The following is a 25,294-nucleotide window of genomic DNA, read 5'->3' on the forward strand; positions in this document are numbered from 1 at the left end:
TTTAATTTCTAATCTAAAATCTAAATGAATTAAACTTACTTTTCTGGCTTAAAAAGCTTCAAAATAAGAATGCCATTGTTACAACAATGTACTTAGAATAAACTAAGAGTATTTAGCCATCGTTTTGTCTCAATGTGACTGCTTTTTATTGTTGTGATTTGATTGTGCGACAAATGCAAATACAAATTTTTGTGCCCCAATGTAGCAGCCAAGAGTTGGCATTATCCAAGCAGCCGTCGTCTCGGCCCCTTCCGTCTGTTACAAGTTACACAATCCTCCTTGACTTTGCCAAAATGAACAATCTGGGTAGCAGGGAGATGCGGTGGATGTGGCGGAAGGACTCATCCTGGAGGATACTCGATTGGGTTACTCGGAGTGGAAGAGAGTGCCTCGTCGCTTGGGTGAAAATTGGCTTGATAATTTTACAAATCACTGTGTATGTGACTCCTCCGCCTGCACAATTTGGTTATATCACATGGTTAATTCAAGCCAGATTTAAGAAAAGACGGAAGTGAGTAGGATTTAAAATAAAGGGTAAAATTTATACCGAGTTTGAAAAGAATAGAAGGCTTAAAAACTAAACTAAATATTAAAACCTTTTTGGACACACAAAACAAATTTTATAGTGCTCTATAAAAATTCATTTAGTTACTTGGAACCTTGTTAAAAAGAGCTTTCAAGAGCAACCAGTACAAGCTAGTTCAGAGCCACGTCTTTGCCCTGCCCTGCAATGTTTAATTATAGTCTCAGTAATTTGATTAATACTCCGGGAAAGTGCATTTCACCGCCCAATGCCCCGCCCTTCGGCCACTGCGACACGCAACTAAAATTTGGAAAAGCTTTTGCTTTGTTTTTGCGAACAAAACTATAGCCCATACTACCTATATAAAAAATATGGTGGGTTTTATAATTTTAGTCAGAAGATTAAAACGCAGCGAAGGAGTCATTTCCGACCCTATAAATTATATATATTCTTGATCAGAAATAAAAGCGGAGTCGATCTAGCCATGTCCGGTCGAAAAATAAATTTTCGCAATTTTTCTGAAATTTAAAAAAATCATAAGGGGTTACATCATTAAAATTTGCAAAAATTGATTAAAATTTCAATTTTCTTATATTTTAAATTGAGTATGCAGCTTTGTAAATCTACTAAAAACTAGCACAGAACAGCTTTCCGAATTGGAATTAATGTTTTTTTAGCTTAGTTTTGTGAATTTTAAACTTTGATTTTTGGAAAAAATTGTCTGTTTTTATACCTTTTTGCGGGTTATTGTAATTTTAGTTCGAAACTTATAATGGCATCAACAAACGCTGTATGCAGATTTGTTAGTGGTATAAAAACCAGCACAGAAAAGCTTTCCGAATCAAAATTAATGCTAATTTGGCTTAATTATGATGTTGGGAAAACTTAGATTTTTTAACAAAAATGGTATGTTTTTATACCTTTTTGCAGAGTATAATTTCAGTCAGAAGATTAAAACGCAGTGAAGGAGTCATTTCCGACCCTATAAATTATATATATTCTTGATCAGCATTAAAAGCGGAGTCGATCTAGCCATGTCTGGTCGAAAAATAAATTTTCGCAATTTTTCTGAAATTTAAAAAAATCATAAGGGGTTACATCATTAAAATTTGCAAAAATTGATTAAAATTTCAATTTTCTTATATTTTAAATTGAGTATGCAGCTTTGTAAATCTACTAAAAACTAGTATAGAACAGCTTTCCGAATTGCAATTAATGTTTTTTTGGCTTAGTTATGAGAACTTTAAACTATGATATTTGGAAAAAAAATAGTATGTTTTTATACCTTTTTGCAGGTTATTATAATTTTAGTCCGAAACTTATAATGGCATTAACAAACGCAGTATGCAGATTTGTTAGTGCTATAAAAACCAGCACAGAAAAGCTTTCCGATTCAAAATTAATGCTAATTTGACTTAATTATGATGTTGGGAAAACTTAGATTTTTTAATAAAAATGGTATGTTTTTATACCTTTTTGCAGAGTATAATTTCAGTCAGGAGATTAAAACGCAGTGAAGGAGTCATTTCCGACCCTATAAATTATATATATTCTTGATCAGCATTAAAAGCGGAGTCGATCTAGCCATGTCCGGTCGAAAAATAAATTTTCGCAATTTTTCCGAAATTTAAAAAAATCATAAGGGGTTACATCATTAAAATTTGCAAAAATTGATTAAAATTTCAATTTTCTTATATTTTAAATTGAGTATGCAGCTTTGTTAATCTACTAAAAACTAGCACAGAACAGCTTTCCGAATTGGAATTAATGTTTTTTTAGCTTAGTTTTGTGAATTTTAAACTTTGATTTTTGGAAAAAATTGTCTGTTTTTATACCTTTTTGCGGGTTATTGTAATTTTAGTCCGAAACTTATAATGGCATCAACAAACGCAGTATGCAGATTTGTTAGTGCTATAAAAACCAGCACAGAAAAGCTTTCCGATTCAAAATTAATGCTAATTTGACTTAATTATGATGTTGGGAAAACTTAGATTTTTTAATAAAAATGGTATGTTTTTATACCTTTTTGCAGAGTATAATTTCAGTCAGAAGATTAAAACGCAGCGAAGGAGTCATTTCCGACCCTATAAATTATATATGTTCTTGATCAGCATTAAAAGCGGAGTCGATCTAGCCATGTCCGGTCGAAAATAAATTTTCGCAATTTTTCCGAAATTTAAAAAAATCATAATCATTAAAATTTGCAAAAATTGATTAAAATTTCAATTTTCTTATATTTTAATTTGAGTACGCAGCTTTGTTAATCTACTAAAAACTAGCACAGAACAGCTTTCCGAATTGGAATTAATGTTTTTTTAGCTTAGTTTTGTGAATTTTAAACTTTGATTTTTGGAAAAAATTGTCTGTTTTTATACCTTTTTGCGGGTTATTGTAATTTTAGTCCGAAACTTATAATGGCATCAACAAACGCTGTATGCAGATTTGTTAGTGCTATAAAAACCAGCACAGAAAAGCTTTCCGAATCAAAATATATGCTAATTTGACTTAATTATGATGTTGGGAAAACTTAGATTTTTTAATAAAAATGGTATGTTTTTATACCTTTTTGCAGAGTATAATTTCAGTCAGGAGATTAAAACGCAGTGAAGGAGTCATTTCCGACCCTATAAATTATATATATTCTTGATCAGCATTAAAAGCGGAGTCGATCTAGCCATGTCCGGTCGAAAAATAAATTTTCGCAATTTTTCCGAAATTTAAAAAAATCATAAGGGGTTACATCATTAAAATTTGCAAAAATTGATTAAAATTTCAATTTTCTTATATTTTAAATTGAGTATGCAGCTTTGTTAATCTACTAAAAACTAGCACAGAACAGCTTTCCGAATTGGAATTAATGTTTTTTTAGCTTAGTTTTGTGAATTTTAAACTTTGATTTTTGGAAAAAATTGTCTGTTTTTATACCTTTTTGCGGGTTATTGTAATTTTAGTTCGAAACTTATAATGGCATCAACAAACGCTGTATGCAGATTTGTTAGTGCTATAAAAACCAGCACAGAAAAGCTTTCCGAATCAAAATTAATGCTAATTTGGCTTAATTATGATGTTGGGAAAACTTAGATTTTTTAACAAAAATGGTATGTTTTTATACCTTTTTGCAGAGTATAATTTCAGTCAGAAGATTAAAACGCAGTGAAGGAGTCATTTCCGACCCTATAAATTATATATATTCTTGATCAGCATTAAAAGCGGAGTCGATCTAGCCATGTCTGGTCGAAAAATAAATTTTCGCAATTTTTCTGAAATTTAAAAAAATCATAAGGGGTTACATCATTAAAATTTGCAAAAATTGATTAAAATTTCAATTTTCTTATATTTTAAATTGAGTATGCAGCTTTGTAAATCTACTAAAAACTAGTATAGAACAGCTTTCCGAATTGCAATTAATGTTTTTTTGGCTTAGTTATGAGAACTTTAAACTATGATATTTGGAAAAAAAATAGTATGTTTTTATACCTTTTTGCAGGTTATTATAATTTTAGTCCGAAACTTATAATGGCATTAACAAACGCAGTATGCAGATTTGTTAGTGCTATAAAAACCAGCACAGAAAAGCTTTCCGATTCAAAATTAATGCTAATTTGACTTAATTATGATGTTGGGAAAACTTAGATTTTTTAATAAAAATGGTATGTTTTTATACCTTTTTGCAGAGTATAATTTCAGTCAGGAGATTAAAACGCAGTGAAGGAGTCATTTCCGACCCTATAAATTATATATATTCTTGATCAGCATTAAAAGCGGAGTCGATCTAGCCATGTCCGGTCGAAAAATAAATTTTCGCAATTTTTCCGAAATTTAAAAAAATCATAAGGGGTTACATCATTAAAATTTGCAAAAATTGATTAAAATTTCAATTTTCTTATATTTTAAATTGAGTATGCAGCTTTGTTAATCTACTAAAAACTAGCACAGAACAGCTTTCCGAATTGGAATTAATGTTTTTTTAGCTTAGTTTTGTGAATTTTAAACTTTGATTTTTGGAAAAAATTGTCTGTTTTTATACCTTTTTGCGGGTTATTGTAATTTTAGTTCGAAACTTATAATGGCATCAACAAACGCTGTATGCAGATTTGTTAGTGCTATAAAAACCAGCACAGAAAAGCTTTCCGAATCAAAATTAATGCTAATTTGGCTTAATTATGATGTTGGGAAAACTTAGATTTTTTAACAAAAATGGTATGTTTTTATACCTTTTTGCAGAGTATAATTTCAGTCAGAAGATTAAAACGCAGTGAAGGAGTCATTTCCGACCCTATAAATTATATATATTCTTGATCAGCATTAAAAGCGGAGTCGATCTAGCCATGTCTGGTCGAAAAATAAATTTTCGCAATTTTTCTGAAATTTAAAAAAATCATAATCATTAAAATTTGCAAAAATTGATTAAAATTTCAATTTTCTTATATTTTAATTTGAGTACGCAGCTTTGTTAATCTACTAAAAACTAGCACAGAACAGCTTTCCGAATTGGAATTAATGTTTTTTTAGCTTAGTTTTGTGAATTTTAAACTTTGATTTTTGGAAAAAATTGTCTGTTTTTATACCTTTTTGCGGGTTATTGTAATTTTAGTCCGAAACTTATAATGGCATCAACAAACGCTGTATGCAGATTTGTTAGTGCTATAAAAACCAGCACAGAAAAGCTTTCCGAATTAAAATTAATGCTAATTTGACTTAACTATGATGTTGGGAAAACTTAGATTTTTTAACAAAAATGGTCTGTTTTTATACCTTTTTGCCGAGTATAATTTTAGTCAGAAGATTAAAACGCAGCGAAGGAGTCATTTCCGACCCTTTAAATTATATATATTCTTGATCAGCAATAAAAGCGGAGTCGATCTAGCCATTACCGGTCGAAAAATAAATTTTCGCAATTTTTCCGAAATTTAAAAAAATCATAAGGGGTTACATCATTAAAATTTGCAAAAATTGATTAAAATTTCAATTTTCTAATATTTTAAATTGAGTATGCAGCTTTGTTTTTCTACTAAAAACTAGCATAGAACAGCTTTCCGAATTGCAATTAATGTTTTTTTGGCTTAGTTATGAGAACTTTAAACTATGATATTTGGAAAAAAAATAGTATGTTTTTATACCTTTTTGCAGGTTATTATAATTTTAGTCCGAAACTCATAATGGCATATTTTAATTTTCGGACTAAAATTATAATAACCTGCAAAAAGGTATAAAAACAGACAATTTTTATACCTTTTTGTAATTTATTATAGTTTTAGTCCGAAACTTAAAATATGCCATTATAAGTTTCGGACTAAAATTATAATAACCTGCAAATAGGTATAAAAACAGACAATTTTTATACCTTTTTGTAAGGTATTATAATTTTAGTCCGAAAATTAAAATATTCCATTATGGATTTCGGACTAAAATTATAATAACCTGCAAATAGGTATAAAAACAGACAATTTTTATACCTTTTTGTAAGGTATTATAATTTTAGTCCGAAAATTAAAATATTCCATTATGGATTTCGGACTAAAATTATAATAACCTGCAAATAGGTATAAAAACAGACAATTTTTATACCATTTTGTAAGGTATTATAATTTTAGTCCGAAAATTAATATATTCCATTATGGATTTCGGACTAAAATTATAATAACCTGCAAATAGGTATAAAAACAGACCATTTTTATACCTTTTTGTAAGGTATTATAATTTTAGTCCGAAAATTAAAATATGCAATTATGAGTTTCGGACTAAATTTATAATAACCTGCAAAAAAGGTATAAAAACGGACAATTTTTATACCTTTTTGTAAGTTATTATAATTTTAGTCCGAAACTTAAAATAAACCATTATAAGTTTCGGACTAAAATTATAATAACTTACAAAAAGGTATAAAAATTGTCTGTTTTTATACCTTTTTTGCAGGTTGTTATAAATTTAGTCCGAAACTCATAATGACATATTTTAATTTTCGGACTAAAATTATAATACCTTACAAAAAGGTATAAAAATGGTCTGTTTTTATACCTATTTGCAGGTTATTATAATTTTAGTCCGAAATCCATAATGGAATATATTAATTTTCGGACTAAAATTATAATACCTTACAAAATGGTATAAAAATTGTCTGTTTTTATACCTATTTGCAGGTTATTATAATTTTAGTCCGAAATCCATAATGGAATATTTTAATTTTCGGACTAAAATTATAATACCTTACAAAAAGGTATAAAAATTTTCTGTTTTTATACCTATTTGCAGGTTATTATAATTTTAGTCCGAAATTCATAATGGAATATTTTAATTTTCGGACTAAAATTATAATACCTTACAAAAAGGTATAAAAATTGTCTGTTTTTATACCTATTTGCAGGTTATTATAATTTTAGTCCGAAATCCTTAATGGAATATTTTAGTTTTCGGACTAAAATTATAATACCTTACAAAAAGGTATAAAAATTGTCTGTTTTTATACCTATTTGCAGGTTATTATAATTTTAGTCCGAAACTTATAATGGCATATTTTAAGTTTCGGACAAAAACTATAATACCTTACAAAAAGGTATAAAAATTGTCTGTTTTTATACCTATTTGCAGGTTATTATAATTTTAGTCCGAAATCCATAATGGAATATTTTAATTTTCGGATTAAAATTATAATACCTTACAAAAAGGTATAAAAATTGTCTGTTTTTATATCTATTTGCAGGTAATTATAATTTTAGTCCGAAATCCATAATGGCTTATTTTAATTTTCGGACAAAATTTATAATAACCAGGAAAAAGGTATAAAAACAGACAATTTTTTCCAAAAATCAAAGTTTAAAATTCACATAACTAAGCTAAAAAAACATTAATTTCAATTCGGAAAGCTGTTCTGTGCTAGTTTTTAGTAGATTAACAAAGGTGCATACTCAAATTAAAATATAAGAAAATTGAAATTTTAATCAATTTTTGCAAATTTTAATGATGTAACCCCTTATGATTTTTTTAAATTTCGGAAAAATTGCGAAAATTTATTTTTCGACCGGACATGGCTAGATCGACTCCGCTTTTAATGCTGATCAAGAATATATATAATTTATAGGGTCGGAAATGACTCCTTCACTGCGTTTTAATCTTCTGACTGAAATTATACTCTGCAAAAAGGTATAAAAACATACCATTTTTGTTAAAAAATCTAAGTTTTCCCAACATCATAATTAAGTCAAATTAGCATTAATTTTGAATCGGAAAGCTTTTCTGTGCTGGTTTTTATACCACTAACAAATCTGCATACTGCGTTTGTTGATGCCATTATAAGTTTCGGACTAAAATTATAATAACCTGCAAAAAGGTATAAAAACATACTATTTTTTTCCAAATATCATAGTTTAAAGTTCTCATAACTAAGCCAAAAAAACATTAATTGCAATTCGGAAAGCTGTTCTATGCTAGTTTTTAGTAGAAAAACAAAGCTGCATACTCAATTTAAAATATTAGAAAATTGAAATTTTAATCAATTTTTGCAAATTTTAATGATGTAACCCCTTATGATTTTTTTAAATTTCGGAAAAATTGCGAAAATTTATTTTTCGACCGGACATGGCTAGATCGACTCCGCTTTTAATGCTGATCAAGAACATATATAATTTATAGGGTCGGAAGTGACTCCTTCGCTGCGTTTTAATCTTCTGACTGAAATTATACTCTGCAAAAAGGTATAAAAACATACCATTTTTATTAAAAAATCTAAGTTTTCCCAACATCATAATTAAGTCAAATTAGCATTAATTTTGAATCGGAAAGCTTTTCTGTGCTGGTTTTTATAGCACTAACAAATCTGCATACAGCGTTTGTTGATGCCATTATAAGTTTCGGACTAAAATTACAATAACCCGCAAAAAGGTATAAAAACAGACAATTTTTTCCAAAAATCAAAGTTTAAAATTCACATAACTAAGCTAAAAAAACATTACTTCCAATTCGGAAAGCTGTTCTGTGCTAGTCTTTAGTAGATTAACAAAGCTGCATACTCAATTTAAAATATTAGAAAATTGAAATTTTAATCAATTTTTGCAAATTTTAATGATGTAACCCCTTATGATTTTTTTAAATTTCGGAAAAATTGCGAAAATTTATTTTTCGACCGGACATGGCTAGATCGACTCCGCTTTTAATGCTGATCAAGAACATATATAATTTATAGGGTCGGAAATGACTCCTTCGCTGCGTTTTAATCTTCTGACTGAAATTATACTCTGCAAAAAGGTATAAAAACATACCATTTTTATTAAAAAATCTAAGTTTTCCCAACATCATAATTAAGTCAAATTAGCATTAATTTTGAATCGGAAAGCTTTTCTGTGCTGGTTTTTATAGCACTAACAAATCTGCATACTGCGTTTGTTGATGCCATTATAAGTTTCGGACTAAAATTACAATAACCCGCAAAAAGGTATAAAAACAGACAATTTTTTCCAAAAATCAAAGTTTAAAATTCACATAACTAAGCTAAAAAAACATTACTTCCAATTCGGAAAGCTGTTCTGTGCTAGTCTTTAGTAGATTAACAAAGCTGCATACTCAAATTAGAAAATTGAAATTTTAATCAATTTTTGCAAATTTTAATGATGTAACCCCTTATGATTTTTTTAAATTTCGGAAAAATTGCGAAAATTTATTTTTCGACCGGACATGGCTAGATCGACTCCGCTTTTAATGCTGATCAAGAATATATATAATTTATAGGGTCGGAAATGACTCCTTCACTGCGTTTTAATCTTCTGACTGAAATTATACTCTGCAAAAAGGTATAAAAACATACCATTTTTGTTAAAAAATCTAAGTTTTCCCAACATCATAGTTAAGTCAAATTAGCATTAATTTTGAATCGGAAAGCTTTTCTGTGCTGGTTTTTATACCACTAACAAATCTGCATACTGCGTTTGTTGATGCCATTATAAGTTTTGGACTAAAATTACAATAACCCGCAAAAAGGTATAAAAACAGACAATTATTTCCAAAAATCAAAGTTTAAAATTCACATAACTAAGCTAAAAAAACATTAATTCCAATTCGGAAAGCTGTTCTGTGCTAGTTTTTAGTAGATTAACAAAGCTGCATACTCAAATTAAAATATAAGAAAATTGAAATTTTAATCAATTTTTGCAAATTTTAATGATGTAACCCCTTATGATTTTTTTAAATTTCGGAAAAATTGCGAAAATTTATTTTTCGACCGGACATGGCTAGATCGACTCCGCTTTTAATGCTGATCAAGAATATATATAATTTATAGGGTCGGAAATGACTCCTTCACTGCGTTTTAATCTTCTGACTGAAATTATACTCTGCAAAAAGGTATAAAAACATACCATTTTTGTTAAAAAATCTAAGTTTTCCCAACATCATAATTAAGTCAAATTAGCATTAATTTTGAATCGGAAAGCTTTTCTGTGCTGGTTTTTATACCACTAACAAATCTGCATACTGCGTTTGTTGATGCCATTATAAGTTTCGAACTAAAATTACAATAACCCGCAAAAAGGTATAAAAACAGACAATTTTTTCCAAAAATCAAAGTTTAAAATTCACAAAACTAAGCTAAAAAAACATTAATTCCAATTCGGAAAGCTGTTCTGTGCTAGTTTTTAGTAGATTAACAAAGCTGCGTACTCAAATTAAAATATAAGAAAATTGAAATTTTAATCAATTTTTGCAAATTTTAATGATGTAACCCCTTATGATTTTTTTAAATTTCGGAAAAATTGCGAAAATTTATTTTTCGACCGGACATGGCTAGATCGACTCCGCTTTTAATGCTGATCAAGAATATATATAATTTATAGGGTCGGAAATGACTCCTTCACTGCGTTTTAATCTTATGACTGAAATTATACTCTACAAAAAGATATAAAAACAGGCCATTTTTATTAAAAAATCAAAGTTATCCAAGCATCATAATTAAGCCAAAAAAACATTAATTTCAATTCGGAAAGCTGTTCTGTGGTAGTTTTTAGAAGTAGATTTATTATAGGAGCGTTTCTGTAAATTTAGTGACCCTATGTGTGTATAGCGTGTGCGGGTGGGTGTTTGTGTGTGTCCCTGTTAGTGTTTTTTCATATTTTTGTTCCCTGCGCCTGGTGCGCATTTTCCGCAGCTTGGCTCCGTGTCTATTTTTGGAGTTGGTTTGAGTTCGAGTTCGAGTTGCCGCTCGCATTGGCGTGCTTATTGGATTTTGACGCCCCTTCGTGCCCGCCGCTCTGTGTCAGGGCCCTGCTCCACATTCCACTCCACTCGAGTCCGCAATGGTGTGCCCGGATCCGGGTCTAAGTCTGGGTCCAAACCTGCGTGCTGCCGGGGTAGCAGCAGTATCGATTTTCGTCCTGTTGTTTTGCACTCGACTCTCCGGTTTCCACTCTCCGGGCTCAAAACAAAACAAAGTGCGGAGACGGAAAGGAAAATAGTAACCCTCCCGGATAGCGAATGTCAATATTTTTCCTACATTTCCCGCTCAAGTTCAGTGTTGTCTGCTGCTCCTTTGTCCCATCAGCTGGGAGCCAGAAAATGTGTAACGTCTCGCCAACGGGCCAAGAATGGAGCGAACAAAACACGGGGAAAGCGAAAAATGTTGCACGTACAGAATGCTGAGGGGTTGTGGATCCCCAACATAATTATTGAAGCAATGAGGGACCCTTGGGTATTATTTACTAAAACAATTAAATAATTACTACAATGTTTACTTGTCATAGGAGCATATTATACAAAGTATGATGTAGTTAAACATTGGTTGTACTAGGAAAAGGATTTTCATTGAAACGTTGTTACAAGTATATTTTCCATTATTTTAAGTATTATTATTTTTATGTTATTATTTTTTGCAGCTAAATTTTGCTTCAATAAATTAAATATTTATATTTAAATATTGTTAATTATTCATCACGAAACAGGCTTAAATTGTTGTACAAACACTTCCAATAAGAGAGTCGATTGGCGCCAGCTCAAAATTCAAATTCGATATGGAAATATGCTAAGCTTAACCCAGTAGCTCCATATTGCGGATTTGATATTCTGGATGCATCGGAAAATTTGCTCGTTAGAACCCAATATCCCGGCCGAGTTTATTCTAAATCCAAACCAAGTCACGATTTGATTCCCAGCAACTTGTATCCTTGCCGTACGTCAACGTTCGTTTCTGGGTCACTATGCAACTTTGACCTGATTTGTGTAGTAGGCCGACTATATATATGTATATGCATCTATATACAGTATATACACTGTACAAGGAGCATATGCAGCTCCATGTTAATAAATAGTTTTCTCACAGATTATGCAAAATAATAAAGTGAAGGGAGGACCTTTAAGAAATCCACAAATCAATGGAGCTCCATCTGGCTCTCGTGGGGAGACGCGCCAGGATGTCTAAGACCATTATTGTGATTATGGCGATGTCGCTGGTGGGCGGCATGACATCACAGACGCGGGGTGGTGTCCACCACACACCACCACCACCCTCCTACTGCACACCCCCTGGGGGGCTGTTAGCGACCGGCTCTCTATGATCTCGGGGGTGAGCGATACAATTTCCCTGTCAGAAGAGGGTGAAACTGGCCAGCAACAAATCACGTGCAGTAACCAATTTTTATGTTTTTACTTGAATGTTAAATAACTTTTTTAAATAATTCTTTATTTTGGTTATGGAGCTAAGAAACCAACCTCTTTGTGGCCCTTTCCTTTTTATATAATAATGCTTGAACTCGGCGTCTCACACAATAAAAATCAATTTGGCAAAAGTTGCGGCGCCGCGTTTTCCCAATTTCTCTTTGTGTTTAGCGTGGCTTTTCCTCAGTTACCCGTATTCGCTGTGTGTAAAGCCAAAAGGCACGGGAAACACTCACAAAAAACACACACCGAACGGAAAACACACGCGAACGGAAAGACCGAAAGCCGCAAAAGAAAAGCCCCTCGTCCCGCAGACAGAGGAGGAAAACTGCAGTAAAAAAAACGTTCAAAACAAAAAACTGTTTGCCCGCTTTTGTCGCCTGTAATTGTTGTGTGTTAGCCGCCGTGGAAAATTGTCGAGCGGAAAAGCGAGGAAAACGAGCGTTAGCGCGCACGACTCAAGATCCAAACTGCAGGCGGATGCCACCAGCGAAAGTGGGAAAGCCTGTTTCTGTTTTCCCCCGAAAACTAACGAGAGAGGCGGCGAGAGAGGGCCTGCGCATTGCTTCGCGGAAAAGCTCTCCCATGGACGTGGTTCTGGGGGGTTGTGTTGGGTAACTTCTCTCGCCGATTCTGCGCCCTGCTCTCCGCTGCAAAGTAAACAAGAGCTCAGGTGAAACTCTAGATGGTGGCGCCCACTTTTCCGAGGAAATCGTGTAGCCGCTCAGGCCGATCGCCCGTGGGCGTTCACGTGCAGCAGTTAAAACTGCAGCATTTAATTACTGCTGACACAGTGCTTAATTTACATAAAATATTTAATTATATAATTAAGTTCAAGGTAAATTAAATGGTTTTGGTGGGGTTTTGTGAAGGATGTCACTGAAATTGCTGTGGATTTCTAAATCAATTAAAAGAAGGCGCCAATTTTTCCAATTACAATAACTTTTACTAGAAAATATCATTTTTAAGATACGATAGATAGATCTTTGTAGATTTGGAATGCACAGCAATATTAGAGATATATATATTAATGCTTTAAAATGAAGGAGAAAATGTACTTCATTTTAAATAACTTTAGAATTACTTTAACGATCAAAATAAAGCATATTTCTGTACATTACATATGTATCCATGACACTACGAGTATTTACCAAATTTGTATGCATTTAATTTCCATATTTGCACTGTGTGGCTTTATGGAGAGCTTGGTACATGAACGTTGTTTGCTTTCGAGTGCTTTTGGCCACACAAATAAGTGAATATAATCCAACAAGTCGTTCTCTGGTTGCCACCGCCACCGCCACTGACGCCGCCTTTGTTTATCCGGGAGAAGTGCTTAATATTTCATGCTCCGCTGTCTACAATCGTCTATTTTTTAACGCGAACTTCTCCTTACGTTCGAGTGCATTCCGGTGTAATCCCCCAGAACGAGGCTCGCCCACACAGGACCTCAGCGTACAGAGGCACAAACAAAACAAAGCAGCCGCTGCCGCCGCCGAGGGGTGGTGGACTGTCCCGAGGTCATGGGTCAGGGGGCGTTGTGGTGGTGCGCTGGTGTGTCGGCCGTAGACAGGACCTCTGCGTGCTTATTTGGCAGGCAGCACCACACTTCTGTTGTCCTCGCTGAATGTCATGGACTTAATTGGGCAGGCACACAATCCGGAGTTCGAAACATGCGAGAATCAGCTGCATTATATCTGCAAATGAATATTTAACAGCCAGATGGAAGGGAAATGTATCAGACAACGCATAGGAATGCTACCTACTGGAATGCTTTCAGAACAGAAATTGCTCACGAATATCCTGTTATTTCAGTTCAAATGTTTTTAAACATACCTTACAATCTGAAAAAGAATATTAATGATTCTTTTGTTTCAAATTATTTATAAAACTAATAATCCCATTTAAAATGTTGAAGTAATTAAACAACAGCACCATTTCAAATTTCGATACATAGACCGCCTAGTCGTTGTTACGATATCGATAGTGCCGTCGATAGTTGCAATCTTTATTTGACACCACTAGCACCAACATAAACACATTCGAGGTGGCGGCGCAAATTTTTTACTTAAGAAAAACCAGAATAATTTAAAGATATAAGGAGTTGCGAACTGCCCGAAAGACCCATGAAGATCCCCAGATCCGCTGCCCACTGTAGATAACCGAAAAGAGCGCTTCCGCTTCCGGAGACGTGGTGAGTGGATCAGCCGCTGTCCCAGTGAGGAGGTTTTAATCCCGAGTGTCCTGATCTTTCAGATCAGGATCAGGATGTCGTCGACATCGGCGGCTGCCTCAACAGCCCCCGCGCCAGCCAAAACGGAGGTGCGCTATGTCACCGAAGTGCCCAGCAGCCTTAAGCAATTGGCCCGCCTCGTGGTCCGCGGCTTCTACTCCCTGGAGGATGCCCTTATAATCGACATGCTGGTGCGGAATCCCTGTATGAAAGAGGATGACATAGGCGAATTGCTGCGATTCGAAAAGAAGCAACTGAGAGCAAGGATCACCACTCTGCGCACCGATAAGTTCATCCAGATCCGGCTCAAAATGGAGACTGGACCGGACGGCAAGGCCCAGAAGGTTAACTACTACTTCATCAACTACAAGACCTTTGTCAACGTGGTCAAGTACAAGCTGGATCTAATGCGAAAGCGAATGGAGACCGAGGAACGGGACGCCACCAGTCGCGCCAGCTTCAAGTGTTCAATTTGCTCGAAGACGTTCACGGACCTCGAGGCCGATCAGCTTTTCGACATGGCCACGCAAGAGTTCCGGTGTACGTACTGCGGCAGCTCTGTGGAGGAGGACAGCGCCGCCATGCCGAAGAAGGACTCGCGCCTGCTGTTAGCCCACTTCAACGAGCAGCTGCAACCACTCTACGATCTCCTGCGTGAGGTGGAAGGTATCAAGCTGGCACCAGAAGTCCTAGAGCCGGAGCCTGTAGACATAGACACCATTCGAGGACTGAACAAACCCAATCCCACGCGACCCGACGGCATGGCGTGGTCGGGCGAGGCGACCCGAAACCAAGGCTTCGCCGTGGAGGAGACCCGCGTGGACGTGACCATTGGTGGCGACGACACATCTGACTCTGTGGTGGAGCGGAAATCACGGCCGATCTGGATGACGGAGAGCACTGTGATAACCGACACGGATACAGCCGATGGCTTGACAGAAGCAGGTCTAGGGGCAAGCGGATCCGGGCATCGAAACCGGAAGGAGAACGAGGATATCATGTCCGTACTGCTGCAGCACGAGAAGCAGCCCGGCCAGAAGGAGCCGCACATGAAAGGGATGCGAATGGGCTCCTCCAACGCCAACTCGAGCGATTCCAGCGACGATGAGAAGGATATCGACAATGCCAAGATTCGTAAGATTATTCTCTATTTTCTGTTTACCTTTTATATTGAATGTAATTTCTCTTAACTTACAGCTGATGTCGACTTTGACGAGTACATTAACTCGGACTCCGGGGAGGAGGAGGACGATGTGCCCACTGTCCTGGTGGCAGGGCGACCGCATCCGCTTGACCAACTGGACGACAAGCTGATAGCGCAGATGACGCCTCAGGAAAAGGAGAACTACATACATGTCTACCAGCAGCACTATAGTCACATCTATGATTGATCCTGCAATTAACAACATCTCTTACCACGCGTTCCCCATGTTCTGTCCCCCAACGCCCAACGCATAGAGTCATTCTAATTATAAGTTTAAAGTTGTACAAAAGAAAAGCGTATACAAAAGAGTGCATAATGAAATAGTTTTCCATTTACTTAAAAAATGATTAGTTTTTAAAGTAGCCTCGTGAGTTCTTCACGTGTGCAGGTGCCATCCCTAGCGCGGAAATCAACCATCCCTAGTGGAATCAGCTGTTTTTGCAACATAGGTTTATTTTTAAGCTTATTTCTAGTGCGCTAATAAAACGGACCGGCCGGTGGGCGTATCCAGTTAACAATAATAATTGGTGTGCCGCAGATAAGCGGAATACGTAAACAAACGATGGGCAAACGCAAACAAACATGTTGACACTCGGCAGCTCGTAGACCAGACGCCAACGACTCAGTCGAGTTTTGGATGCCCGTATGGCCGGACTTCGTCTTTGATTGTGCGTGGTTTTTGTTGATTATTAGTACTAAAAATGCGTCAATTCACAAACTCTCCTAAATAGTGGCTACCAATTGCCAGAACTGTGATAAGAGTGTAAAAAGAGTCTTCTCAACCGCTGATATAGCAAATTCCAATTGGGAGGGAAACGTGATCGCGACATAAACACACACTGGCTGGCTGTGTGTGTGTGCGAGAAAAACACATGCTTTTTGCCTGCCTTTGCACTTTTTGTGAATGAACTGGAAAAGTGGTGCCAAGGAAGGAGCAGCGGTACAACGCCTTTAGTATTGATCTTCGCGTCACAGGTCAACGAAATTGCCACAACATGAAGGCCATCGATAAGGAGCTGCTGCCTATGAAGGCTCACTACTTTCTCTTCAATGCAGGTAAGCACACCCCTGTCCAAAGCGGCGCACAAAGCCATTAATCTAAGTACCGGGCATTGCTTACATCAGCCGATAAGGTCGCATTTACAGGTCTTTAGACGCACGCACGTGCTGGGGGCTACATTTGCTAGTGTAGCTTCCCCCTTCATTCGTTTCCAGCTGCGAATTGCGGATTTTCAATATCAAATTTCGTCTCAATAATCTTCTGATAAGAACTCAACCCGATGGCATAGAGGATTAGACCGCAAGTCCAATAAGCACTGGCGATAAGCTAATGCAAAGCTGTTCTGGGTCACGATTCCCATCGAATGATGAAGCATTCATGCATACAGTGATTGTAATTTGAATTACAGAAATTCGATTGAGTCTACAATTATTAGAAAACAATTTTTATGGTAAATCAAAGTTTTTAGAATATCATAACTAATATAAAAATGCATTAATTTTAATTTGGATAGCGTTTATATGCTAGTTTTTAGTAGGTTAATAAATCTGCATACATCTTGAATACTTAATTGATTGAATTTTAAGGGGTCTGATTGTTTGACCATTTAATTTGCTCATAAATTTATTTGTTTAATGATATCCATCGAATCATAAAGGCTGTTTCTGTAGAATCACATCAATTAAGTTATTTCTTTGTCTCTGCTTTTCATAGGAATGGAAAATTCTGAACAGAAATGTCTCAAGTGTAATTAATTGAATCAGCGACTCCAAAGGGTTGCATGGAAACAAAATTATAAAATTTCCACATAGATTTTAATTTTCAACCATCACATGTTCCAGATCTTCAAAAAGAATCTATTATTGATATTATTAGTCATTAAAATGCAATGAAACACTCACTTTAAAGCCAGTTGAAAAGTGTTGGAAATTTTATTCTCTAATCTTTATGTTACATTGTACCCAATAAACTTGATTACTTTTAGTGAGATGATAATAATTACCATAAAGTGAGTTATTTTTGAGAAAGCTAATACAGACGAGCGATAAGGTTTTCCCCATGTCGTAGAATATGTACATAGATGTCTGAACAGTTTTCACAATGTCGAAACAGAAAAGCAACTTGTGTCAACTGTTGGAAAAGGTAAAGCAATGTCAGATAGTGACAGTCCCAATGGCCCAGTGACCTGCCACTCCTCACACTCCACTCCCAAACTCATCAAATGTTGAGACCTGCCGACAGCCAAACCACTTTCAGCTATTAAAGTTGGCTTTTACTTTTTTAATTCAATTAACATTAAATTCTATGTGGTCGGGACTATCTAATTCCACTTGCCGTCGTTGGACTTTGCTTATCAGGGTGGCGGGAAAGCAACACCCATTCCTGGGCGACTATTTCTAAGCCCATATGCATATCTCCACCCACTCATTCACTCAACACTCAGCACTCCCTTATCAGCTTCAACGCATCTCCCAGAAGATAATCGTGCTTGTTTTTCGCTTTGTTTTATTATCTAGGCACCGCTCCCGTGGTCCCCTTTATGCCCACCCTCGCCGGCCAGCTGGGATACTCCCCCGCAGTAGTGGGCACCATGTACATGATATTGCCCATCATTGGAATGCTGGCGAAGCCCCTCTTTGGCTACATTGCAGACCGGTAGGTCATCCCATACATATATGAAACTTTCTGTTATGATTGAACTTCTGACCTCGAACATTTAAGCTCCATATAGAGTTGTTGTTTTAAACTAATCCTAATATTGTAATTAACTCATTTTCTATTTTAATATACCATTCTTAAATATCTATATTTAATCTTTTTTTAAATAGAGTAACTGTCTTTTAGATAGACATCCAATTGAAAAAGATAACACGCCGTTATCAAAAGAGAACTTGAAAATGTATTCAATATCATCGATATCATTGTTAAATATTTAATTAACTATTGAGAACTTGACATTTTCAACATTGTACTTTAGTTTTATTTGATAAATAGAACTATCTTTCATACATACAGTTTAAGCTGATAATATATGTATAAGTTATTTGGATAATTTATACACACATTATAGTAACTCAATATTACTTTATAATACTTCATACATTCATAAATAAATAATAACAACTGTTAATCAAATATCTTATTTAGGTACCATCAACATCGAACCCTCTTCCTAGGCGGCCAAGTACTCACAGGACTTGCCTTCTTCATGATCATGTTTGTGCCGGGAATGGAGAAGCCGCTGCCCAAGGTGGAGTTCCACTGTCATCAGGGCGTATCCAATGTTCGGTTCTGCTCCCAGTACGGTGAGTGCGTGGAAAAGAATCTGGAAAGGTTTTACGGCAATCGAACCCTGGGCTGCGAACTCCAGTGCGAGGCACAGCCATTCCTTTGGGATATTGTGTGCCAGGATTGGCTGCAAAACAAGACAGAGAACTGTGCCGCGAATCGCACAAATCCCCAGCTGGACTTCAGCTCCAGCATCAACATGAATGACATCGTCGACGAGGGCGGCAGTATGTTCTTTATGATTCCCCATGATCATGGCCAGATTGCGGGTCAGAATGTCACATTTATTTGTCCCAAGGAGAAGGACTACTTCAAGACCAACTGTACCATGGACTGCAAGGAGGATTACCTCAAGGAACAGTTGGCAGAGAGTGCAGTGATTAACACGCGCAGTGCCATGGCCATGCCACAGTTTTGGTTCTTCTTCGGAATGCTCATCTTTAGCTGGATCGGCATGGCGGTAGTGGTCAGCATCGGAGATGCCATTTGCTTTGGAATCCTTGGCGAGCGTCATCATCTGTATGGCAAGCAACGGCTGTGCGGATCCCTTGGCTGGGGAATATTCGCCTTGCTGGCCGGTGTCCTCGTGGATCATATGTCCGTGGGTGAGGTGAACAAGAACTACACGGCTGTATTTTGGATGGCTCTGCTCATAATGGGATTCGATGTGTTTGCCTCCTCCAAGCTAAGGGTGAGTACTTCTTATAAGTAATTTATTTTCACGAATAGATTTTAGCCTGGTACGTTCTTCACTTTTCCTACAGCACACCCAGACACATTTATCGTCCAACATCGTGAAGGATGTCGGCCAAATGTTCCTCTCTCTACGCTGCGTCATCTTCTTTCTGTGGTGCGTGGCTATTGGTCTGGGCACAGCGCTGATCTGGAACTTCCTTTTCATCTATCTGGAGCAGCTGGACAAGGCGTTCGAGGGATGCGACAGTTCAATCAAGACTCTAGAGGGGTTGGTCATGAGCATTCAATGCTTTGGCGGTGAGCTGCCCTTTTTTTTCCTTTCGGGATGGATTCTGAAGAAGATTGGACATGTGAACGCCATGAGCCTTGTGCTCTTCGGGTTCGGAGTGCGATTCATTCTGTACTCGATGCTGCAGAATCCGTGGTACATTCTTCCCATCGAACTGATGAACGGGGTGACTTTCGGACTCTTTTACGCCACCATGGCCTCCTATGCGAGCATTGTGGCTCCACCGGGCACCGAGGCTACCATGCAGGTGAGTGTCTAGAAGTTTGCCGGGTTCCTTACGATTTCTTTATAATATCCCTTGTCCAACAGAGCCTGGTGGGTGCCATTTTTGAGGGAGTCGGCGTCTCCATGGGCAGCCTTATTGGGGGACTGCTCTTCGAGTCGGTTTCTGCTCGCACCACCTTCGAGATCTTTGGAATCGGCGCCTTCATTATCTTCGTGGTGCACGTATCCATTCAGATGTACCTGCAACGCAATAGAAACACTGACGAAAACGGTAAGGGTAGGGTCTCTTCGGCCTCCGCCTCAGCTTCCGCCACTGGCACCGCCTCGGCCACAGTCTCAGCCTCTGCATCTTCATCCGTGGAGACAGCCAAGCCCAAATATACTGACCATAAAGATAGTGACGGGTTTCGCGAAGTCGACTTAAGTTGATGCAGACAAGGTTGATTTCGGGGTCTCTCTAAAGAAAGTCTTGCCAAGTTGCCCGAATTTAAGAAAGTATTTAGTCTCAAATACAACCAAGTTAGGAGAAAAATCCCCTATAAGGCCAATGTGCTTTACATTTGAACCATTTCTCTGAAGAAACAAATCGATATTAAGGATATTACGTTGAAACGAAAGCTGCTAGACTAGATTTTGTAAGACTTGCCATAAACTATATAGATATAAACCATTTTAAGGCTTAACAACAGGTAAATACATAATAAACTGGCTCAAAATGAATTTAAACTATTAAATATTTGTTGTAAATAAACGGAATTCGATAATAATGATGATCCTTTTGCATTCTTTCATTTTGTAATCTGTGTGAACTGATAATAATTTCTTTAAAAATTATAATTTCTTTTACTCATACAAGTTAGAACGAAAACTAACTCCGGGAATCCGAAGTTTATGAGAGCTAGAAGTTTTCAATTGAAGTAATCTATGTTTTAATAGAGAAGAGTTTATAGAATTTTTTTTATGAAACTAAAAATATGTGTAGTACACTTTTTATACAAAATATTAATCAAAAAAAAAATATATAATATGTATGTTTTAATTTAAACAAATATAACTATTATAATCGAAGTATACAAGAACATCGACAAATTTACCAATTAAACGCATTTTCTCCCACAACCCATTACTCCTTTATTCAGCCATTTATTTATCTAATAATTTATATATATTTATATATTTACAAATAATTAAATTGTAAAATTAACTTTTCTGCATTCTTTTAGGCACTGTCAAGTATTTTGCACCGACAGATGCAATGCACATGCTGAATGATCAGGAGTATAGTAGAGTTAGCTAAACCAATCACCAAAAATAAACACCAATCACCAAGAACAGTCACCAATGAACCAGCGAGAGCAACAGTAACCAGATCCAACTCCGCTACAGATCAGCTGTGAATGCTCCTCCACTCCGACATCTTTCTACTCTCGATGCTGCATGTTAACTCAACTGTTTTGTATTGTAAACGTGCTTTAATTTAGTAGTAACTTATTTTAGTAATCACACACTCCCACACACAACACACTGACGCGTGCATATGTGCACGCTGTGTACGCGGAAGTACCTTGCCCATTTACCTTTGAATTAAATGTGAGAACTTAATTATTTGTAGAACTACAAGCGCAGTCAGTCGGTCGGTTAAGCATGATCCGATTTTCTTACCGTGAATTTAAGCCGCTGCTGCCTTGGCGCTGTGAATGTGTAGCCATTGTTTTCCCACCACACCATCTTACTGTTTAATGTATACATATAAATTATATTTTTATATAATTATAAATAATATTTGTAGCTAGTTGTAGCTTCCTTTGTTCCGGGTGCATGTATGTAGCTTTTTCTTCGCAAAATCTCTTAGGTATTTACTTAATTATACACGATATATGTACCACAAAGTGAAATGTTTTCCAGAAGCTCTTATAACAATTATCGTTATTATTACATATATGTATAAAAGATGATTTTACTTTTGTCTGTGTTAAGTTGTTGGTTATTTGTTACCGAGAATCCGAATCCCAATGTAAAGGTGACACTGACTGCCTCTAATGGCCGCCAATGAGTGACTCCTCGTGCTGCTGCCTATCGAGTTTACGCTGGTAGTCGCGCTGCTTGCAGGCCGCCACGTTTGCGGCGCGTTTCTGTAATCAGTAATTCAAAGATAATAAACGACTTAAAATTAAGAGGTTTGCATGTGTTTTTCTTTGTTATAATCTTTGATTACTTTTATCACGTTTCAATGGGTTTTTTTGGTTGAAAATTTGGGCTTACCTTCAAGTCCTTGGTGCGCTGGTATATTCCCTGCATTTCTTTTTTGATCTTTGCCAGTTTATCTTTGTAGCGCCTCACATCGCTCATCTGCATAAATGAAGATTGTTAAATAGCTAATTACTTTGTATTTTATAATACCTAGTTATGTACGTTCATTCTCTGCCTGGCGGGTTAAGATAAGATTGTGACCACAGACTGGTTCAAATGACTGATAAGATTCCGCCCAACTTAATTAGCTAATCGCTGGTTCACTTAAGCTATTATGGGGTATTTGGTCTCTTTGGAATGGCCCTAATTAATTGGCATTATTGATTGTAAGCACGATTTACAAACATACATTAAAATGATGTACACAAGCTATATAATGAAGTATCCAAGATAAGACCACCTTTATGTAGTCAGAGCTTAATAATTACAAGTTCTTTTTATAAACTTTTTTGTATAGCAACTAGAGTTGACTTGTTTTCTAGACATTAAGGAATATTTAACTAAAATATTTACGTGTATATATTTTTTTAATATAATAAACTTGTAATATTTACAACTTTCTTTCTTTTTTTATATTATTATCTTTATACCCTTACATGGTATTATAATTCTATTCAGAAGCTTTGAACTCAGTGATGTGTTTTCTAATTTAAAATCAACGCTTTTTTGGCTTAGTTTTGAAATTTTTAAACTTTGATTTGTCATATTAAAATCTCGATAAGTTGATAGAGTTGCCAACTGCAAGGATATATATGTAAACTCGTACTTCTAGCTTTCCTACTCACCATATCATTCAGTTTGGCGACTTCGCTGCAGTCCAGTTTGTACTTCTCCTTGGACAAATCTATGTAGATCTTGTTCTGTCTTCCGCTGAAGAGAAATTCAGCTTAATCAGTAAAGTGAAATTCCGGTTTAAGCACCTACTTACATCAGTTCCCTGAGCTGGACACGTACATGGTCCAGTGGTGGCTCCGCTATTTGCAATACGCCAGCGGAAAGTTGCAAGGCGGCAAGGCTGCCCATTACATCCTGATCCTTGGAGATGCAACAGGTTAACCCCTCTGCTTTGGAGTTTTCATTGGAGGAAGAAGATTGAGCTTGGTGCTCCTTGGCCAGCGGATCAGGCATCTCATTGAGGACACTGTGAGACGGATATTTAATGTTTTTGCAGAATACCAAGTACACAATTCTTAACTTTACCTATTTATATTGCTGCTTTTCAACATAATAAGAAAAAACGTTCAGGATAAACAAAACAAACCAATAAAATGTAAATACAATAGAGATGCAAGAATTTCGATTTAAAAATCGGTACTATCGATGAATGAAAATGATTAAATTTAATCAAATTTACGCTTTGTGACATTTAAATATATTCATAATTTGTTTATTGCTGATTAATTTTATATTTTATTTTATATAATACGGAAAAACTTAAAATTATTATATTTAATTTTTACCCAAGACATGAACCTTTGTAGTAAACACATTTACTAAAATTGTTTTACCATCTCTTGCATAAACAGCTGTTGACTTTGTTTATTTTGCAATTAAAGTATAATAATTTAAAATGCGATGTGCAGTGAATAATTGCGGAAATAACAATCGGTATTTAAATAATAGTAAATGTTGATTCGTCCATTTCCGCAAGGAACCGGCGATTTCTGCGAGCGGGATAACAGAAATCCCGAAAGAGGTAAGCAATATTTAATGATAATCAAAAACAAACTTCTAATAAATAATTATGAAATTTTATTAATGTCTTAGTAGTAGTAGTAGTTTTAGTTTTAGCTTTAAGCCGATCGAACGAAATTATTGGATGAAAAAACGAATCTTCTGGACTCTCTGGAGAGACTTACGAAACATTCTTGTCTCTACATTTTCCAAATGATAAAAGAAATGGTTTGCTTTTTACATATGCCCAGCAGATTTCATATAATTTTAAAATTCCCTAAATATTATTTTACCTACTTTCCCCTATACATACATATATGTATACCTACTGTTTAAATTTTATATTTCACCTTCATGTCCACCTAAGTACTTTCCTTGAAATCAGTGAGTACTTTCGAGGTGTTCGGAGTTATCTTTCTAGGAATTTTTTTTGGGTAATCGCGGTGCGGCAATTTCCGCCAAGGTCAAAGTCATTAGGCAGGTAAAAGGATCGTTTCTGCCTACCTGGGGACAGTTCTATAAAAACTCACTGTCAACCACGAATCGATCTGCACTGCAAGCGATGTTCTCCGACCGGCAACAACATTCATCGCGGACCGGCTACAGCTCCTGGCGGAGCTCCTCGGACTCGCCGCTGAGACTTTGCTGATCTTCAGGACTGGCAGTGGAGGACCATCGAACTTAACACATCCTGGGCCCTGGGACGAAACCAAATCCGCTTGCAGTGTCAGCAGTTAGACGAATTTAGACAATTGTAAATTCTAGTTAATACCCTAGTTCAAGTGTACATTTTAGTTAATGTTTTAATTCAATTGTATATATACATCAACAATATTGTATATATTTAGTTAGCTCAATGTACTGTATATATGGAAAGCCTTAGCAAATTTTAGTCAATTCAATAGACCAATTGTATATAGAAATCCATAGAAATCATAGCCAATATTATAGTCAAATTTACTAGACAATTATTTAGTTCAATTGTATATATATAACCCAATTGTAAATTAGTAAAATATTTAAAGAAATTGTACATATTTAAAATATGAGTGATATTCTTGCAATAAAATGATGTTTAACAAACTATAAAAATTGGATTTTTAATATTCACATAAATATATTTGTCTGGAACGTTTGTAAATTCTGTGACTAAATTTGATGTAGTATAACTACTCTTGATTTCAAAATGTTTATTATTGTTGCCAACAATAAGGCCTCAAAGATGAGTTTGCTAGTACAAATTTAAGAATTGAGCACTTTGCACAGAACCAGAAGTT

The 25,294-nt window shown here is 35.7% G+C and overlaps 4 protein-coding genes and 2 long non-coding RNA genes across 7 annotated transcripts in view; 3 read left to right on the forward strand and 3 right to left on the reverse strand.

Annotated features, from left to right (window-relative positions):
* Positions 1-12,648, reverse strand: part of LOC110181230 (uncharacterized) — a 38,710-nt gene extending 26,062 nt beyond the window's left edge. The window contains exon 1 of the mRNA XM_086837798.1: positions 12,212-12,648. The gene's annotated coding sequence lies outside the window, so the exon portion shown is untranslated. The remainder of the gene's footprint in view (positions 1-12,211) is intronic.
* Positions 12,649-14,154: 1,506 nt separating this feature from the next.
* On the forward strand, positions 14,155-16,115 carry TfIIEalpha (transcription factor IIEalpha). The gene is made up of 3 exons (XM_020946178.2): positions 14,155-14,351; positions 14,414-15,524; positions 15,588-16,115. Exons 2-3 carry the CDS (start codon positions 14,426-14,428, stop codon positions 15,779-15,781), a joined length of 1,293 nt encoding a protein of 430 aa, XP_020801837.2. The 5' UTR covers positions 14,155-14,351; positions 14,414-14,425; the 3' UTR covers positions 15,782-16,115.
* Sugb (Sugar baby transporter) lies at positions 15,988-22,043 on the forward strand. 2 transcript variants are annotated; one of them, XM_020946177.2, is made up of 6 exons: positions 15,988-16,650; positions 18,112-18,250; positions 18,743-19,574; positions 19,648-20,115; positions 20,178-20,364; positions 21,317-22,043. In XM_020946177.2, exons 1-6 carry the CDS (start codon positions 16,590-16,592, stop codon positions 21,388-21,390), a joined length of 1,761 nt encoding a protein of 586 aa, XP_020801836.2. In that variant the 5' UTR covers positions 15,988-16,589; the 3' UTR covers positions 21,391-22,043. The 2 variants fall into 2 exon arrangements, with proteins under 2 accessions (XP_020801836.2, XP_020801835.2); XM_020946176.2 differs by lacking the exon at positions 21,317-22,043 and having other exon boundaries at positions 16,010-16,650; positions 20,178-20,860.
* Positions 17,075-17,637, reverse strand: LOC147644919 (uncharacterized). The gene is made up of 2 exons (XR_015272825.1): positions 17,497-17,637; positions 17,075-17,438 (listed from the first exon to the last, which is right to left on the reverse strand). It is a non-coding gene; the product is annotated as an uncharacterized LOC147644919 (long non-coding RNA).
* On the reverse strand, positions 21,200-23,663 carry Pldn (biogenesis of lysosomal organelles complex 1 subunit pallidin). The gene is made up of 5 exons (XM_020946179.2): positions 23,544-23,663; positions 23,272-23,484; positions 23,129-23,213; positions 22,356-22,442; positions 21,200-22,225 (listed from the first exon to the last, which is right to left on the reverse strand). The coding sequence occupies exons 1-5, from the start codon at positions 23,567-23,569 to the stop codon at positions 22,130-22,132; spliced, it is 507 nt and encodes a 168-aa protein (XP_020801838.2). The 5' UTR covers positions 23,570-23,663; the 3' UTR covers positions 21,200-22,129.
* A 168-nt stretch (positions 23,664-23,831) lies between these two features.
* On the forward strand, positions 23,832-25,109 carry LOC147644920 (uncharacterized). The gene is made up of 2 exons (XR_015272824.1): positions 23,832-24,039; positions 24,114-25,109. It is a non-coding gene; the product is annotated as an uncharacterized LOC147644920 (long non-coding RNA).
* Positions 25,110-25,294: the final 185 nt, after the last annotated feature.

Source organism: Drosophila serrata, unplaced genomic scaffold (assembly GCF_035046125.1).
Source record: "Drosophila serrata isolate PLE 108 unplaced genomic scaffold, ASM3504612v1 contig_66, whole genome shotgun sequence".
NCBI lineage: Eukaryota > Metazoa > Arthropoda > Insecta > Diptera > Drosophilidae > Drosophila > Drosophila serrata.

Bases quoted from the DNA above. Each gene is read 5' to 3' on its own strand.
- TfIIEalpha (XM_020946178.2), top strand. From the start codon at position 14,426: ATGTCGTCGACATCGGCGGCTGCCTCAACAGCCCCCGCGCCAGCCAAA. The intron at 15,525-15,587 runs GTAAGATTATTC...CTTAACTTACAG, and splicing joins TATCGACAATGCCAAGATTC to CTGATGTCGACTTTGACGAG.
- Sugb (XM_020946176.2), top strand. From the start codon at position 16,590: ATGAAGGCCATCGATAAGGAGCTGCTGCCTATGAAGGCTCACTACTTT. The intron at 18,251-18,742 runs GTAGGTCATCCC...TATCTTATTTAG, and splicing joins TTTGGCTACATTGCAGACCG to GTACCATCAACATCGAACCC. The intron at 19,575-19,647 runs GTGAGTACTTCT...CTTTTCCTACAG, and splicing joins TTGCCTCCTCCAAGCTAAGG to CACACCCAGACACATTTATC.
- Pldn (XM_020946179.2), bottom strand. From the start codon at position 23,569: ATGTTGAAAAGCAGCAATATAAATAG. The intron at 23,214-23,271 runs GTAAGTAGGTGC...ATTTCTCTTCAG, and splicing joins GTCCAGCTCAGGGAACTGAT to CGGAAGACAGAACAAGATCT. The intron at 22,226-22,355 runs GTAAGCCCAAAT...TACTGATTACAG, and splicing joins AGCGCACCAAGGACTTGAAG to AAACGCGCCGCAAACGTGGC.